Consider the following 12,588-nt stretch of genomic DNA (forward strand, 5'->3'; position numbering starts at 1 on the left):
ATATAGATATGTGCCTAAGGCCTAGGGTTTGAGTCTGTTATTTTCCGTATTGGTATTAAAAGCATTTGACCTTATTAATCATAAATTAATTACTTAGGTAATTAGACTGTATAATAGTACCATAGTTAACAGTTTCTTGCTTGGTCAATATTATTAGATTTAACAATGTTTCCTTTGCAGAGAAGAAGAAATTTTTGATACATCAGAGTTCACTGAATCATATAAAGATAATTTACCAAAAGAATTATTAGTTCTACAATATGCTGATAATTTCCGCAGACAATATGTTCATCTCTATCGCGATAGGAAGCCATTGTTTCTTAATCCAATCAACGAGTGTCGAGTTGAGGTCAGTTATAATGTTATTATTAACACTTTGAAACACTGAGTGTCAGCATTAAACACATTTAGATCTATTTGTTTATGACATGAATTACAACCAGCCACTTTGCAGGTAGTCATTACTTTCATAAGATTAAAAATTTGAATTAATGAATGGAAAATAGGTCTACTAATGAAGTTGAACTAATTTCATGTTTCGTTTAGTTTAAATAAACAGAAACTATATGATAATGTGCTGTACATAGTATTGTTACTATGAATATGAATTACTATTAAATTATATCACTTGTTTTATATTTTAGAAATTAGTATGTACAACAATCAACCCTACCCAGCTACCGTATAAAGAATTATATGACTGGGATACAGCTGCTGAGTTCGTAGCTGATTATTTAAACTTTGAAACATTAGATCCACCATATGAACTAGTGAGTCATAGTATATATTTTAAAACCTTAGACCCTGTTTTCATTCAATGTCCTCATTCACATCTATTTGCCCATGGCTTGAAATGATCTTGCTTATTTTTGATGAATTATGACTGCCTCAAAGAATTTATTTAAGGTATTTGAAATGTTTTTCTGAACAATTTTTAATAAGCTTATTCATATTAATAATGTTTATGGATGAGTAAAATGAGTAAATTCGCTACATATTTTGTGAATCGATATCAAGAAATGTTTTGAAGTAAATGCAGACTTGGCTTTGAATTATTCATAAGTTTACTTATCTCAAATAATTATTGAAATTTTCAGCCTAAAAGACTGCTATCACCAACCACAGTGTTAAAGAGACAGAAGGGAAATTGTTTTGAATATAGTACATTATTATGTTCATTTCTCCTGGCTGCTGGCTATGATGCCTACGTTGTCAATGGTTACGCTACAAAAGAAACATGTCTGGCTGATGAAACCAGGGAAATCTGTCCACTTCTTAAAAAGAAAGAAAAGGTAAAAACAGAATATAAACAAATGTTAACAAATTTTGAAAGTGTGCATGGAATTGCTGTTTACTGCCCAGAAGATTCATTATGTTGAATTAAATCGTTAAGTTTCTTTATCAAGGTTCTAAGTATAGTAAACACTCTCTTCTAGAGCTTGCACAAATTTCCAGGCTTTGTATTTACTTCATAATCTGAGTGAAGTAAAAAATTACGTCCATTCTAGACCCAAATGGCTAACTTGTCCCTTTAAAACCTTTTATTATTCGTGTTTGATTTATCAATATATTTATGATTGACAGAAAGAAGAAGAGGTGAAGAAGAAGGAATTAAAGAAATATACAGTCAAACCACCTCGTGATTTACGTAGTAAGTTTGAAATTAAAATGGAACAAAGGAAAGTAGCTGAGAAAGAGGCTGAAGAAGCTAAAAGACGTCAAGAAGAAATTGAGAGACAATTGGTAAGTGAGGTTTAGATGTTCACTTACACATTTGCTGATAAATTTTTAAGTTTTTTTCTTGTCAGAGTGACCAAAACTTTGGTTCAGAAATAAGATTACAATTTTTCACAAGGATAACAATGTAGATTTACCTATCCTGTCAACTAGCTAGTCTTTGGTTGAATGAAATAATGAAGAAAGTTAATTATTTATACTGAACATGCTCATATATACCCATTAAAGCTCTTATTCTGAAAACATTCCATATTTTAGCAATTGTACAAGAGTAGAATTTTATATTTTATTAAGTAATTTATATTGCAGGAATTAGAGAAGCCGCCACCAGATCCACTGTATGGTCTACGTATTCACACCTGGATTCTAGTATTACCAGGTAAACGAGAGGTAGCAGAAAGTTTTTTTATTGAACCGTTCACTGGCTTACCTCACCCTGTAGACAGCACCAACTATCTAGGTATAGAGTCAGTCTGGAATAATATGAATTATTGGGTCAACATGCAGGACTGTTCTAATGGTGTACAGGTAATGATTGATTTTCTTATTATTTCTCTTTTTGTGTTTTGTCTTCAAACTAATTTTATATAAGATTAGGAAAGAGATTAAATTATTTATTTCTGATCACTTTGCCTTTGTTTTTATACGCCCACACCTAAGATGGGCGTATATTGTAATCACCCCGTCGGTCCGTCGGTCCGTCTGTCCGTCCGTACGTTCACATTTGGATCGGATAATATTTCACCGAAATATCGTGTCTGACTTGACGTTTCACTCTATTAGCTATATTGTGCAACCCTGTAGTCACTAAAGACTGTTTAATCATTTCTGACAGCTGCCATTGGGCGTATGTTACCTTGCCTGGCAAGCTATCTTTTTGTTTACAATTTGTCTACAATAATGCGTGGGGATTTATCAAAATTTGTAGCTATTGAGTTGCTTATTTCTCATTTTGATTTAAGATAGTCATATCATGTATAAAACCATTTTTTTTTTACTTGACATCGCTCAAGACAGTAGGGGAATATTAAGTTGGTAATATGTTTATTTTGTTGTGTGTTACAGGGATTAAGCTATGATTTAGGTGACTGTACGAAATGGGAGTATATGTTTCCCTGTACAGATAAACCACTATTACAAATACCAGAAACAGAGGAAGATCTGATTGGTGGTTTAGATGATGATGAGGTATGTACTGAAATAGATTAATCTATGCTATATCATTACAAATTTAAATCAGACCTCCTGTTAGTAAGTTACCTATAAAAGCAGTGACACAGGGTAAAGCACATGTTTACTTGTCATCTACCAACCAATCAACCATGACCAATAAGTTGTATATGGCCTTTACTTCAGCTGTTAAAACCCAATATATCTTTGATATATCTGAATCCATTGTCAATGTCCTGATATTACTGTTAGTGAGAATATTAATCACTGCAAGTTATACATGTACTAAACTGGTGTAGTAGATTTTTGCAGTAAAAATTGTAGGAGAATATGATATCAGATTTTAATTATGAAAAGTTATATGGATTGCCGAAATTAAGGTCTGTCAGCTGGTTAAGCTTACATTAGAAAACCATATTCCTATATATTAAAACCTTACAGCTGAAACAAATATTGTATTTGAATATTGAGCCATGATATAAATCATGCTATTTCTAGTTTATGATAATTATTAATATTGATATTTAATATCTATAGGATGAAGATAAAGATGTAGAGAAACACCTAGACATGCCACCATCCTGGGTTCAACCCCTTAAATTATCTTTAAAAGGTAAGACATGACCCTCCCCACGATGTTATAAAAAATCTGATGAGGACCCTTGATTTGGCTATATTTGCCAGTCATGTTTGATAGAAAGTCCAAATTGTCTTTTTTGTTAATTGTTATTCTGAACATCTATTTAAATGACTACATATTCAACATTTGATTTTGTTATTGGTTTAAGAAATTAAATATATTTTGATGCTTGAATTGAACATAACTTAAAAATACAGTCAATACAAGAATCTGGACCTCTATTCAGACATGACTGGCAAATTCATTAAAATCAACATCTCCTTATTTTGTTTTGATATATGTGTGTATATAATTATTAATAATAAATGATCAGGGTTGTTATATTCAACTAATTAATTATCTTCATTCATTAAGAAAGATCAAAGCTATAAAACATCAAGGAGATAAGAATACCTTGTGATGTGTTTCAACTGTGTCAGAGAATAGTGTTTAGTTTCAGTCGTTGTCCTAAAGCCATTGACAAAAAATTTGAAAAATTTCTCAAAAATTTAATTGAGGTGCTTCAAATAGACTAACTTATTTATCATCCACTAAATTTCTGTTTTATTCACAAATCAAACGTCTGTGGTCTCTAAAATTTTCATAATTTGTTAAGTCGACTGATTCATGTTTTAAAAAGCTAAAGCTTGTCTCAAAAAAAAACGTTAGCTCTTTCAGCTTTCTGTGCTGGATAGTTAGAAATAAAAGAAGAAAATTGAATTGAAGAAGTTTCCCTCATTGTACACAACAAGCCTGATCAAAATCACAATGATTTTCAATCCCAATCTGATACACTCATGATTTACTCTTTTGGTCATTATTTTTCCAGATTTCCAGATGCGTTGTCCGTTTGGTAAGAAGAGTAAACTCTATAAACGTGCTAAATTAGAGAAGTTTGCCCATTATCTCCTACCTGATGGCTTAATTTGTAAATTATCTGTTTATGAGGATAGAGAATGTAAGTTGTTTTAATTTTAGATTTTCTATAAAGTATCACTTTAATATAATGAAGAGCTAAAAACAAAACTAATAATAGTGATTTTGAAATTCCATTAAAAGTAAGTGATTTATGACTTAGCTAACACAATGTTATGAATGTCATTTACAGCTTTTCTGATAGCGACTTCATCATGCTTAGTTTAGTGAAACTGCTATAAAGTCAGACATTGGCATGAAAATTGGAATGGTGTGATTCGATGCTATCAGTGCCCCCTATACACATAAAGAGGTTTGTAGACCTCATTAATTTAAAACCAAATATATGAGTATAATTATAACGATTTTTGTTTTCAGTAACAGACCTGGTTCAAACGAAAGAATTTTACGCACATCGACAAGATAAACTACATACTAAAATACACAACCATCGTACAGGCTGGACAACAGAGTATTATTATCCTGGACGACAGAGATGTTTAAAAGGTATTTAGTTTGACATTATCAGCTCTGGTGTTAATAGAATAAAAAGGACTCCTACTTTAAGACTAAGTTAGACTATTGTGTTAGGGAATTTTTTTTATCATTGACACCTTCAGCATGCAAGTATCTCATTACCTTGTGTATTCCTCTCCTCTATTTTCTACTGTATTGAAAAATCCAGCTCCGTGCACCATATAAATCTGAACCACAATACAAAACCAGAAATCCAAACAATATATTGCCAAACATTGGTAGCAATTAATGAACATTTCACATGATGAAGTATATCAATCATAATTGAGTGTTTGTAATGGAACTGGTATCAGGTGTCTAAAAGAGTAAGCATACCCTGCCTGGTCATAGAACACTAGACCTCTTCTGTACCCACCTTCAATGGTAACATCAAGCAGGAAGATGATAAGAATTGTATTTACTTTCAGAACATCATTATAAAGCCAGTGCTCCAGCACCAGAAAATGAACGAACTATGATATTTTACCATGAAGCTAGAGTGGATGGTTTGATGAAACGAATTGAAACACCTTCAGAACTAACAGAACACTACGTTAACAGAGATGATTTCTTGTTCTATAAACATGTGGAATTTGGTAAAAGACAGAAAAAATTTGGTCCTCAAGATGGAGGGAGTTCTGGTAATGCCAGGCCTATCAATGTAAGTCCAGAATCATTTAAACATTGAAGAAATGGATTGTATTCATCTGTTAACAATTTAAAAAGTTTAATTATCAGAAGTCAAGATTTTGAGGGTACATGAACAAATGAAAGAACGATTTTCAAAATACAGAAGTTGTTTCTCCAATCAGACTAGCAATAACTGAGATTCCATCAAATTAACATATTCTTATTTTTTATGCGATCACTAGTTCAATTATCACTTTTCTATTTATAGAAAATGTTACAGAAATTTAAACGTAACCCAGAAAAAGAGGCGAATGAAGACATCTATGAATTAACTTTCACTGTGTCAGAAGATAAGATTCAAATAACATACCATACAGAAGATGCTAGAATAGCCTCCTCCACTAGAGAGTTCATCAAACCTAGTAATTGGGAAGAGAAAGGAGCCACGTTAAAATGGGAATCAGATCAACAACATCAAACTTTCCAGGTAGTTTAAGATAGTAATAACAGGTGCTCTGAATGGGCACTGTACTGTTTTCCATTATTGATGAATATTCTAGATGCAAAGAAAAGTCGTTTTGGTTTTGTTAACTAGGTTTTTTTGTAGCTTTAATCCAGTTATATATTAAGGTTTCCAAAAGTGTTTGAATTTCCCTTTGCATGATATGCTTCAAAAAGCCAATGAGATATATTTACTATTTTTTTGTAAGCTGTAAGATTGTTACATCTGGAATGCTAATCTTGACAAGAATATCACTTGACAAGAGCTAACAAAGACCAGCAGTTTTGCCTTAGGTTATTTTTCTTTTATGTTAAAAACATATTAAAACAGCAATCACAAGTAGAATACTCAGACAAATTCCTATCTTAATACAATTCTTAAGTCAAGGACAAAAAGCTAAAGAATTAATTGAGGTTTGTATGAGATGCTTACCAAATTCATCCAAAATATAATTGTGGTATTTCAAGCATGACTGCATTTTTTTATTGACAGGTTGATCCTGATTCCAAGTCTAAAAAACAAGTAGAAATTTATGAAATGTTGTTAGATTTATTAAAAGCAGAAGATATTTGTCGAGAGCGAGTTCGTGATTCGGAAGAAGAGGTATTGTATTTAACCAAATATCTCATTTTGGATTTACTGTTTCATGTTATCAGAAAAGATAAGACGACAAACTTTATGAGTCAGTTCAAATAACTCAAATATTTATCCTTAAGACATTCAGTGATAGGGATCACATTAAATAACATAATACAATTTTATGGTTAACTAATCATGAGTTTTATTGTACACAATGTTTCAGCAATTTACATTGCCATGACAATTTTGTGCAAGTTAATTAATTGCATTCAGATTTCAAACAAGATTTGAAGAATAATTATCAATATCTTGGTAGAATGTGTTTTATATTTGACAGCATGCATTCATGCATTGACAGATGTAAGGAAAAGTAGGGTGTAAAACTCTATTCTATTTAAGGTTAGAGAAATATTAAATGATAGAACTAAAGAAGAGACAGAATCAGAACTAGAGATAAGTGTATATGATACAGATAGAAATGAAAAGGCTAAAACACATCGTAAAGAATTGGTAAGTGACTTCTCTTTTTTTTCTAATATTGAACTTTGTGACTTCTCAATTTTTCTAAAATTGAACTTTGTGACGTCTCAATTTTTTTCTGAAATTGAACTTTGTGACTTCTCAATTTTTCAAAAATTGAACTTTGTGACTTCACACTTTTTTTTCTAAAATTGAATGAAGTGACTTCTCAATTTGTTTTCTCTAATATTGAACTTTGTGACTTCTCATTTTTTTTCTCTAAAATTGAACTTAGTGACTTCTCAATTTTTTGCTAAATTTGAACTTAGTGACTTCTCTTTTTTTTTCTACAATTGAACAAAGTAGCTTCTCAATTTTTCTTCCAAAATTTCAACTTAGTGACAACTTTTTTCTCTGAAATTCTAAAAGTGGGGTAAATGAACAACTATATATTGATTTGATATTTTTAATCAAGATTGATATTAAAATGAATGTAATCTTTTAGGAAAAATTAGCAGCCAATCTAGATTGGAGAGTGAGTTTGAGGGTAAAAACCCTGACAAATTATAGAATGATTCTTATACCCATACCATACACAGTGTGTGATATACCTTCACAATGTACAGCGTTGTTGATTTGGCTGTCTGTACCAGTCATGTCTGGCTATTTTTTTACATTGTAATGTTATCAATGAGAAAGCTTATTTTATGTGAGCATATCTATGGTAGCAAACCTGGAAAGATATTTAAAATGGAACTTGTTTCTATCACTATTGGTGGCTTCCAGCATCTGCTTGAAGTTTATCTTAACTTTTCATCTACCAACCAACTCTTAGTGGGTGAAGGGTCATGTCCATTTAAATTTTAACATAAATTGTCAAGGTATAAGAAAGATAAGATGTCATTTTGCCAGACTTGATAATAATTTACAAAAAAATTATAATCATTAAATAAAAATAACATTGTATTATGGCTGATATCGGCAAAATTGAATCAGACTTATTTCATTATATTACTCAATATAAACCTCATATTTTTAGGAAAGATAATTAAATTAGACTTTATTTATAAAGCAAAACGAAATGGCTGAATTTTATATTAACAAAAAAGGATATTAACACAATAGCTGGTTTTGATCTTGTTCAGTGTATATCAGAGAGCTGTCCCATTAACAGACTGGCCCAATGTTGGATTTACAGATTTTTTATATTTGAGTTTTTGTATATAAATATATATATGAATTTGACCCGACAGGGGGGGAATTACAGAAAATCCTGAACAAACTTTCGTCCCAAAATCACAGTGAACTATCTCAATATGTGGAGTATGATTTTATATCCATTCATAGATATCCATTGAATACATTTCAAAAAGAATGATTTATTTTGGGGAGGAATATATGAGGAAGATCTTCTGGGGAGGAATGGTTTCACTGAGGTTGAGAAGCACTGATTTAAAGCTTTGAACTCTAGGTGTAAATAACGAAATCCAAGTGATATAGTTTAAACATAAATCTAATGACATTAACATTATGTGACATCTATTGGTAGCAGCTGTCAAACAGACGGCATGGTTTTATATCATGTAATTATTTTGTGGGTATTAAAGGGTTAAATAGGACACAAATCCGAGATAAAATACAAGTATTAGAATCCTGTACAATGTCATTAGTAGCCTGTCTCCTGCATGATATATCTCTATGTATTATCACAATGTATATCCCAGCACAGAGTGTGTTTAATTCCTTATACCCACCACTGGATCATTGAATTCAATAATAAAGCTAATTCATGGATAAAATTTGCCAAAAATTATTTTTGATTTGAAGAATAGCACCAAGCCATGTTAACTGTGAAATTGTACTCAGTAACGTATCTAGGGGAGGGATATTGGGTCATTTTGAAGTGAGAATTAAGCCCTCTAAATGCTCAAAATTCATCTCAGAGCTTCTTGCTGAGACATTTTCTATATGTGCCCTCATTGAGCTCAATATGTATAAGCTTATAAATACGGCTGTAACTTCATCAAGTCAATTGCATCATGCCACATTATACTACAGTCATTTGGACTAAATATCTGGCTAACTTCAAAATTTACAGTTGCTAAAAGTTATTTAATAAACCATATTCTTGTAGTTCAGTTAGAAATTAGTTCTGTTTATTGGATTATAGTTTATTCTACATTTTATAAATTCTCTTTGTAGAATCTGTGTTCTGTGTTTAATATTATAATATTATATAAAAATTTATGCTTTGATATTTTTTATTTTTTTAGGAGAGACTTCAATTAGAAGAGAAGATGAGAAAACAGGAGATGGAAATAGATTATTTGGCACCATTCCTGGCACAGATAGGAGACCCAGAACACGTTCAACGTCCTCAAGCCTTTAAACTAAAAGAAGACTGCTTAAATGATCTCAAACAGAGGCTGATTGATAAAGCCAATTTAATACAAGCAAGGTTTGAAAAGGTAGGCATTTTCCGTCCATGCTCTGACAAGATTATTATTCATCTCCTGTTCTGGGTCATTTGATATTGAACCAATCAAATGCAGTTTTTAATATAAAAAACACATGTTTCCTTTGGTGAGGGTGGGAAACATTGTGCTACCACTTGAAGGAAAATTAAGGATCCTATTTTATAAACTGGTTTTCGATCAAACCTCTTCATATTGAGTGTTCGCTGATTATCTGTATACTTTCAAATCTGAGTCAACAGAAATAATGATAGATAAATAATAAGGATGACTACAAACTCAAGGTCAACAAACTTTTGCATGCCATAGGTAAACCTGACAAGCTTTTTTGAAAGGATTAAGAATATGATCTCCAGGCAAAAAATGTCATTAAGCTGCTTAATATTTCTATGATTTTTGTATTCAGGAAACTCAAGAATTACAGAAAAAACAGGCCTGGTACCAACAGAATCAAGTTTCTATGTCTAAAGAAAATGAAGAAGATTATTTGAATTATTGTAGTGATGCTATGTTCAGAATCCATATTTTAGAACTACGTTTAAACAGGTATAGAGAAGTTTCATTGTCCTTCCATATTTATATACTGTACAACAGTCAGAAACTTGCTTCAACGAAGTTTTAACTGAACTAAATTCAGATGTTCAGAAATGTGACAATCTCATTGGTTAATAAAGCTAGATTTAAAGGGGCATTCTGATTTGTATTAAAATCATCACAAGTTTTTTGTTGATAGCCCCTGATTCTTATGGACACAATTCATGTTAGTTAAAACTTTTAACTGGAATAAAACTCAGATGTTCAGAAATGTGACTATCTGATTGGTTAATAAAGCTAAATTTAAAATCGATATTGGTAATTTTCAAAACAAATGACTGAAACATGAAAATCATCATAAGTTACAATTTCATAAAATTAACCCCTGATTCTTATGGACACAATACATTTCAGTTAAAATTAGTTGTGTCATATCTTTTAAACAGTTGCTAGGTAACATTCTAAATGATAATAAAGTTAAAATGAAAATATGAAATCTAAATCTTAAGAACTTTTATTCACTTAAGTTACATAAATTTCTCCAGTCATGCAAAAAGTTTTCTTTTTTATTTTAAATTTGATAAAGTCAGTGGTTTAAATGTTATGATAAACTATATATAGCAATGATTGATTTCAAAACAGTGGGACAAAACCTAGTTAGGTTAGGATTGGGGGTTTTGTGAAATTGCAAAAGATGAAATGTAGTTTAGGGTGACATGTCGATCAAAATCATAAAGTGGTACTAAATTAGATTCAACTCCCACTTCATCTCTTTTAAATACCCAGCTCCATCCTTCCCCCTTCATTGTAATTATTCACTAATCAGAAAGTCCACAAGATTTTCCCCTAATTTCCTGACATTTGAGAGGAAAACAGTTAGAACAAACACAGAATTTGTTATTTTGTATATTAAGCCTAGTTTATAGGGCCCTATTTTTAAATGGCTTGCTAAAATAAAGTTGAAATGATGAAAGCTGCAATCACAGCAGTGACATTGTTTAATATTCTTAAAATATTCAGATTTTCCCCACAATGAATTTAGTAAAAACTTAGCGATAACTCTTAATGACCCTTAATTTTTTTTTTAAATTTCAGACATAAAGAAATGGCACCAGGTAAATATATGGCACTGGAGTTGAAATTAAGAAGTGACCCAAGGCTTTCTGAATATTTTGGGTAAACTGTATTGTATATTTGTATATATTGTATTGTATTATATAAACATTGAGTGTATATATAATTGATTAATTTATAATAAAAATTGATATCATCATAAATAGATTATAATTAATTAATTAATTAATAGATAATAACTGGATTCAAGCAGATTAGTAAAACTCCGGGCTGCAGATGACATGTATTCGGTTCGAATGGACAGGTTTGCAATCCGTTTGACCAACAATGTTGACAACTCACCAACAATGTTGACAACTCACCGTCAAAATTAAAGACTTTATGACTGTATAGAATTATTTGCGTTTCAAAGTTACAACGACGACTCTACCGTAAAATATGGAAATAGAAAGTGAAATTCCTAGCTTGAGTTATTTTTGAAGAATTATGCGACTTTTGTACATTTCTGGTACTTCTGAAGACTATTTACATATATATAAGACCCAAATCAACCCCGAAAATGCCAACCCATCCCTTTAAAGAATGATAACTCGCTTGATTAATTGCTAAAATTTCAAACACCCTGCCCCCTTCCATACGACCTACTGTATCAAACAAGCTGGAATAAGTGTTTTTGTGGTCAAAATGCATCTCCCTCATAGCAAACAAAACTCTTAGTACCAGGTGGTGATACGTGGCACCATAACACCTCCCAAGACCGGACAGGTAGGTCATTTTTTTGACCAATTATACTTTAGTCTCAGAGACTGGAATTTCGTAGCTAAGCTAATCAGTAATAGTATTCACAGCTTACCGTCGACATTTGAGCTTCGAATCCACCATGTGTGTCAAGAATTACCTGCATATGTATGTTAAAATGACGACTGGTCAATTTAAGATACTCTGTGATATATAGAAACGTTATATGGAAATAGTGAGTAGAGTTCCTAGTTTGAGGTATTTTTAAAGGAATTATGTGATTTTCGTATATTTCTAGTACTTCTGAAGAATATTTACATGTATTCAAAATTAACCCCCCAGCATTATCCCTGTTTAACTGTTTTTTGGGTTTTCGAGATTCAACAAGATTTTTGGATCTTGTGTACAGTTCGATTCAAGGACATAATCTATTTTATTATTTTGAACGATGTATTTCAGATATTGATTTCTTAACGTTTTTCTTAACACTAATACTTTGTCATTTGGCTTATAAATCTTAATTTCTAAAAGTGTAAAAAATTTCTTTCATCTTTTATGGTTTGTCGTATTTAATGAGGTAAAAATATAAGAAAATATAGCTGGATTAGACGCTATGTGTAGAATAAAAACAGACCATTAAG

The 12,588-nt window shown here is 31.3% G+C and overlaps 1 protein-coding gene across 1 annotated transcript; it reads left to right on the forward strand.

The window, feature by feature from the left end:
- Positions 1–217: 217 nt before the first annotated feature.
- LOTGIDRAFT_115813 (hypothetical protein) lies at positions 218–11,315 on the forward strand (the record flags this gene model as incomplete). Its single annotated transcript, XM_009054591.1, has 16 exons — positions 218–349; positions 645–770; positions 1,098–1,292; positions 1,585–1,752; positions 2,047–2,265; positions 2,803–2,925; positions 3,466–3,520; positions 4,356–4,484; positions 4,820–4,948; positions 5,386–5,618; positions 5,856–6,077; positions 6,582–6,692; positions 7,068–7,178; positions 9,401–9,595; positions 10,008–10,147; positions 11,231–11,315. Coding segments are annotated over 16 exons (2,373 nt in total), but the record flags the coding sequence as incomplete, so codon positions are not given.
- Positions 11,316–12,588: the final 1,273 nt, after the last annotated feature.

The sequence above is a fragment of the Lottia gigantea genome, assembly GCF_000327385.1.
Source record: "Lottia gigantea unplaced genomic scaffold LOTGIsca_22, whole genome shotgun sequence".
Classification (NCBI taxonomy): Eukaryota; Metazoa; Mollusca; class Gastropoda; family Lottiidae; genus Lottia; species Lottia gigantea.